General features: G+C 42.2%; 1 protein-coding gene across 2 annotated transcripts in view; it reads left to right on the forward strand.

Moving 5' to 3' along the window:
* dph6 (diphthamine biosynthesis 6) overlaps positions 1 to 6,700 on the forward strand; it is a 63,634-nt gene that overhangs the window by 31,962 nt on the left and 24,972 nt on the right. For both annotated transcript variants that reach the window (XM_060879429.1, XM_060879431.1), the window contains 4 exons: positions 147 to 270; positions 2,302 to 2,427; positions 3,890 to 4,019; positions 4,191 to 4,365. In XM_060879429.1, coding sequence (XP_060735412.1) covers positions 147 to 270; positions 2,302 to 2,427; positions 3,890 to 4,019; positions 4,191 to 4,365 — 555 coding nt within the window. The remainder of the gene's footprint in view (positions 1 to 146; positions 271 to 2,301; positions 2,428 to 3,889; positions 4,020 to 4,190; positions 4,366 to 6,700) is intronic.

The following is a 6,700-nucleotide window of genomic DNA, read 5'->3' on the forward strand; positions in this document are numbered from 1 at the left end:
GGTTATTTGTGTCTGGCACGTCAAAAAAAAAAATGACACAGACAGCGCACATGCAGGGTTATTGAAAAACTAATTACATAGGCATAGAGGTTAGCTGTGTTTGTCTTCTTTCTGCCTGATTTATTCCTATTTGGACTGTGTTTCAGGGCTCCACAGAGAACGTGCTGCCCCTCACTAGCTGTCCTTGCCGGAGCGCCATCGACATGATGACTGAGGAGACGGCCTGTGCTGATAAAGCCCAAGACGTACAGGAAGAATTTGCATCAAACGGTGACCTTAGCTGTCACTCTGAGACGTGTGCATGTTGTGTGTGTCATGCGCTTCAGGGTACAGACACGGCTTGGGCTCTGGTTTAATGCGCATCATGTTTCATTATGGTTATTTCTTGGCTTTTCTATATAACAAGTGTTTTCTGATTATCTGTAGTGCACATCATAATACACAGATTGTCATCTTTTCTTGTTGTTAAAGCCTTCTGTGAATAATACAGTCTCGAATCACACTAATCGTTAGTTCAGTCTGTAAGTGGAATGTTTTGATTGCTTCATTTTGTGGCTATGGGTTTTGCTGCAAGTTCCTTTAGAAGATGACGTCTCGAAATGAATTAGTCACTTAGTATTTATCCAGGATTTATAAAACTTGTGTTTTATAGCTCATTAGTCTAATTCATTAATAAGATGCACTCCTGCATTCGCAGCTACACGATCAGTATTACGTGTACGGTTACCATGGACACAACTCTCGACGCAGACTTCTGTACTTCAAACTCAGTTTTAAGGAAAGTCTCATTAGTAAACACACCGTGAACACGGAAGGGCATCGGTTTCTTCCATGTGGATGTCACAACACTTCAGAGGAAATATTAGTGACTGGATCAGCAGAAATATTCTTTGATGTCTGAAACAACACAATGCTGCATGCTGGTCTAGAAAATGATCAACGTTGTGCTGTTAAAAATAACTCCGCTTCGTGTTGAGCTGAATTCACACCACTGATTATTTCCCTCTAAAAGCATGCCCCATCATGTGTTTCTTTCTTTTACACCATCATTCTGTCATCGATTCCAATTCTTTATTTATTAAAATACGACACATTGTGCTTTAAACTGTTTATACTTTCTAATCTAATGTTGCTTAACATCCATGAGACCAAAATATCTGTTCTGAACTTCAGTTATACTGTAGCAGCTATAACCAGCCATGCCATCTATAGCCTAGCTTCAATCTCTCTCTTGAATTTATTAAGCGATTCTTCAAGATTTCTGGATTTTGCGTTTACAGAAATGAACACAAAATCCACCAATCTCTGCGATATTCAGAGGAGCTTGCAATTTTTTTTTTTTAAATGAATGTTTTTTTGGCGATTCATCACAACACACCTTCTGCCTCTTCAGTTCCTGTGTGTGGAGCATGAGTACAGATGTCACAGGAAGTACTTATGTGTTTTCACTGATAGGAATTTCAAAGAAGAATTACTGTATAAGCAGAAGATTAAGCAATTTTAGCAATTCAGGTAGTTTTCAGGGGAAAAAAACTCAAGTTGCATTACCAATCTTTAAGAGGCCACGTCAATCAATCACAAAAAACTCAGGAGGTCTTGTAATAATAAAAAAAAAAAAACGCAGCTTATCATACAACATACAGAGAAACCAGAAAGCGCCAAAACTTTGACATCATGGAAAACTTATAGGTCTTTACAAAACACTGAAGACTCCTTCTAGAAATGTTAAATAAACATCTCATTAACATAGCAGCGATTTTATTGGTTTGATGATGTTATCAGTGTCATATTAGGTACAACAAGGGTGTCCAGTCTTATCCACAAAGGTCCATTATAGGTGACGTTTTTCATTCCACTAAAGCAGGAGCCACACCTGATTCCACCTGTTCAGCAGATCTTGGCTTTCAGCAGCCTCAGGTATGGCTTCTGCTTGTCTGAAATAAAAACCTGCCTCCACACCGACCTATTCTGGATAAAATTGCCCACCACTTGTGTAGAGCTTCCACCATGCGGGTTTTTAGAACAAGCGTTTTAAGAAAAATCTGTGACTGGGGTTACAGCTGGCACTACACTCGGAAATGCTGTTATAGAAAAATAATGGACACCTCCAGACCAATCAGATTTAAGAAATCAACAGGACAAAGGTATGAGAGATTGTGACCTTGTCGTTCAAGGTATTCCCATGTGCACTACAGATGCACTAGATAGAGGTTTGGTTGAACTCTGGGACTCTAGAGTGTATAACATGTAACGTGATTTTGTTTTATTTATTTGTTGTTATTTTTTTATTTTTTTTCGCAGAGTGTCAGTTTACGAGCTCAGCCAGAAGTTCTGCAGGTTATCAGTGGATCGCTGGAATCAGCGGCCGTTCCTCCGAGCACACAGATATCCAGAGTCAGACGCAGCATGCCTTCACTGTGCTGCAAGGTAACTAGCTACAGTTCCGGGTCACAGATCCAAAAGTCATGAAAGATCGCCTAGTGTGGGGGTTTTAAGCTTGAGCGTACAATCACTCTCTGTTTTAGCATCAACATGGCACAAGCAAGCACGATCCTTTCTCAGTAAATCCAGCCTGGCATAGTTAGAGCAGCATCAGGAGCAGAGGGTTTGCGATTAGTCTTAGCAGAGGTGAAGTGAAGAATAAATGAAGGCAAAAAGACAGAGTATTTTCTGCTTCTGGGCATGTTGCTGGAGTTTCTAGGGTTTTTTCTAAAGCTCAACCCGACTCGAAACAATTTCACAGTGCAGACAGCAAATAATCCTTTGTTCCAAAGTCACTTTCATACATTTTCCCCTTGTTGTGTTAGCAAAATGCACTTTTAAGAGGTGCGTCTGGCCATAAGTGGCTGCTTTTTATTCGCTCATGCCTTTTAAGCGAGGGTGCGAGCACAGCGTGTGTCAGGGACCCTGTCCATCACTGTACAACCATTGCGCGTTCGCCAAACGAGGACAGACACTTCAAATTAAACTGGAAGAATGAAACCGCTGCTTCAAAACACACACATGCTCTCACACACAGGCAGAAGAGTGCTTGGGTTTTGTTTTGTTTTTTTGCCTGCAGAACTTTTAAAGTGCAGGCTTTCATATAAAAAAGAAAAGAAAAGAAAACATTTTTCCCTAAGAGAGGCATAACATGAAAAGCATATTTAATGTTTATCGTCGTACATTCCAAACAGCCTTCACAGTATTGAGACAATATTAAACAGGTTAATATTTAATGACTGTCTTTGTGTGAGCTCACTGTGTGAAGTACAGAGAGGGGCTGCAAAGGGAAAACAAACTGGATGCTCTATCAAATTATTACAGGGATCTAGGCCTTGCCTCAAGACTCAGTAACAGTCTTCCTCGCTGTACTATTGTGCCACGAAAATCAATATTTTAGATCTCAATATTTTTTTCTAGGTTTTATATTGAACCAGAGTTTAGACATGTGATGATTATTATTTGCAACACAAATCTAACATTTTTCTGTAAGAAATTATGGTGGCAGCATTGGGGCACAACGAGTAGCGTCAATGTCTAACCGATGGCTCTATGGTCCCCGGGTCCCCGGTTGTATTCTGAGCTCAGGTTACTGTCTGTGTAGAGTTCTGTAAGTTCTCATCATGTCCATGTGGGTTTTCTCTGCCTTGTCAGGTTTCTCTGCCTTGTCAGCTTGACAGGTATCTAAACACATGCTTATAGGTGGACTGTCGACTCAGAGTTAGCCAGACTGTGAATTAGTGTGTGGATGTGGATGTGCTTGGTGCCCTTTGGACTGGCATTCAATCCCGAGTGTATCCCAGCCTCGTGTCCAGTGTTACCGATATCTAACGCAACCCTGAGCATGATAAAGTAATTAATGAAGGTAAATGAATGATGAGTTATTAAAACATGTGTTTGTTGGTAGGAGAATTACAGAAGAAGGCATGGCAGCTGAAGCACATTGTGCTGGTTCACTTGTATGTGAGAAACATGGAGGACTTTGGGAAAGTGAACGCTGTATATCGCCTTTTCTTCAGACACTGTCCTCCAGCCAGGTAAAGCTGATTTCACTTCATTGGAATTTTGGAGTCATTTGCACGTAATTAATGTCTTTTTGCTGCTGTAAACGTTTGACATACTATATTTCACTTCTCAGTCAATAAAGTGTTTATCTGTCCATTCACCTGGCCTATCTGTTTATTAATCCTAGTTCCTCCCTTCTGCAGGGTGTGTGTGCAGGCTCGGCTGCCCGTGGGTCATCTCTTGCAGATGGATGTGCTGCTTCACGACTGGTCTGCGGCTCCTGAAGAAGACTGCTTCCAACACAGAGACACGCTGCATGTGCAAAGCATATCTCACTGGGCGCCGGCTAACATCGGGCCCTACAGCCAGGCAGTGCAGGTAGTACTCTGTGACTGCATGATCATTAATCTCCTCGTGATGTACTTAAAGAGCAAGGAAGAAGTTCTCTGTCTGCTGTATGTACATTGTATATATTGTCCAAAAGATGCACTCAGGATAGGGAGGCAAAAAAAATATATATAATAAATAAATAAATACATTATTTGGACTGAACAGATAATGTGTTCTTGACTAAAACAAATACAGATGCAAATAGAATGTGCGCTATTAGTTGTTGTTTTTTCCCCAGTCAAATCTGTCCACTGGTTGACCCAAGTTGTGCAGCAGATTTCCTCTAGCCTCAATCTTCTATGTACTGTGTTGACCGCATGCCTTCTGGCTGTAGATTGAGAGCAATGATAGGAAAGTTTGATCTGTTGCTTTAACTCTTATCTTTCCCTGATTGGCTTCCATCATTCAGAGTATCCTCTTCAAAACATTATTTATTCATTCATCTTCTACCGCTTATCCGAACTACCTCGGGTCACGGGGAGCCTGTGCCTATCTCAGGCGTCATCGGGCATCAAGGCAGGATACACCCTGGACGGAGTGCCAACCCATCGCAGGGCACACACACACTCATTCACTCACGCACTCACACACTAGGGACAATTTTCCAGAGATGCCAATCAACCTACCATGCATGTCTTTGGACCGGGGGAGGAAACCGGAGTACCCGGAGGAAACCCCCGAGGCACGGGGAGAACATGCAAACTCCAGAATCGAACCCCGACACTGGAGGTGTGAGGCGAACGTGCTAACCACTAAGCCACCGTGCCCCCCAAACATTATTTAATTATTTAAAATTAAACGAAATATCAGACTAGAAAATCGTACCATTATTTCAAGTCAGTCTTTGAGTATCACAAAGCATTCCCCTCACGGAGGTGAGATTATGAGCTCGAATCCTGATGAGAACCGTCTGTGGCCGGGAGTCTAGGCATCAACATTGGCTCTGCTCGCCGGGTGGGACGGATAGCATTACTCTCTCCCTGTGGTCATTCAGAGCGACGCTAGCCAGTCGTGGGTGTCTGTGAGCTCATGTAGGTGGAATTACACCAGTTGGTAGCTGTTGTGTGATGCCGTGTGCTGGCTCGGGATATGGGAATTGGCAAGTGATCAAAACGGGGGGTGGGGCATAATCATACGGGCACTGTAATTAATTTGTTGTTACAGATTTTGTGAATAGGAAATAACTTCTTTTTCAGCCAGAGCTAGAAATCATTTATTTAGGCCACGCCCACTTCCAGCTCAAACCAGAATACAGATCCGGATTTTTGGGGCGTTATACAGACACAGTTGTGTAGTATAGTGTAAAATTTAAGATCATGAGAAACATACATGTGTACAGTGGAAAAATATATTTCATAGTGCATTAATCTATCCTGTGCATGTGTGTATGTGTGTGTGCTACATTTGTTGTCTAATATGAGCTTTGCCGTGTTGTGTGTTAGGCTTTATTTGACCTTGCCCTTGCTTTCAAAACCAAATAGTTAATGGAACTCCAAAGACTGATGCAGGAAGTGTTAGTGTGGTTGCACGCATGGCTGGCACTACTGTTTACCCATTCAGGGAACAGGATTAAACTTGTCAAGTTACTGTCAACAACACAAGTGTCCATCTCATCACCACAGCCTTCATCTCTCTTCAACATTCTCCCATGAGTGAGAACATGTGCACCACTTTCACCCCCACAACCAGATCTGGTTTCTCACACACACTAATGACACGGTCACTGTTGGCCCATAATAAAGCCACACAAGAAGGTCCCCTGTGTTATCAGTGGGTTTGGGCTTTGTTACTGTAAATCTTTACCCAGTTCATATAAACACATTGATCAGTGTAGCAGAGTTCTGTAATCACCGTAAAACTCGATGTCTTGTCTTTCTCATCTATTCATTTCTGTTGACGCGATCACGGACAGCTAGCATAATCGAGCGATTCAACAGCTCAATCATGGGTAAATGTGCATTCTGCACCCCGTCGCGGGTAACATCCGATGCTCCATGTTACATTTGCTAAATTGGAAAACTATATTAACAATGTCCTAATGCAGTAGACAGTTTCCCATATTGATACAATTACCCCCTTGCTGTGCCCATGCAGATGCGATGCCCCCCATGTCGCAGTCTTAATGAGAAAGAGTGTTTTGGTGCTGATGGTGCAAGCACGGTTTTTTACAGACAGCTTTTATGCTGCAGAGTCGCTGAGGGAATTGCACTCGCAGCCCTCCTCCTCTGCCCAGAAATAATTAGTGATTAATTGTTAAATCCCATTTAAAGGAGAGGAGAATAGCTTAGCTTAGCTTGAGTGCTTTTCAGCGTTGCAATTATTT

This window comes from Tachysurus vachellii, chromosome 10, assembly GCF_030014155.1.
Source record: "Tachysurus vachellii isolate PV-2020 chromosome 10, HZAU_Pvac_v1, whole genome shotgun sequence".
In the NCBI taxonomy this organism is placed as follows: Eukaryota; Metazoa; Chordata; class Actinopteri; order Siluriformes; family Bagridae; genus Tachysurus; species Tachysurus vachellii.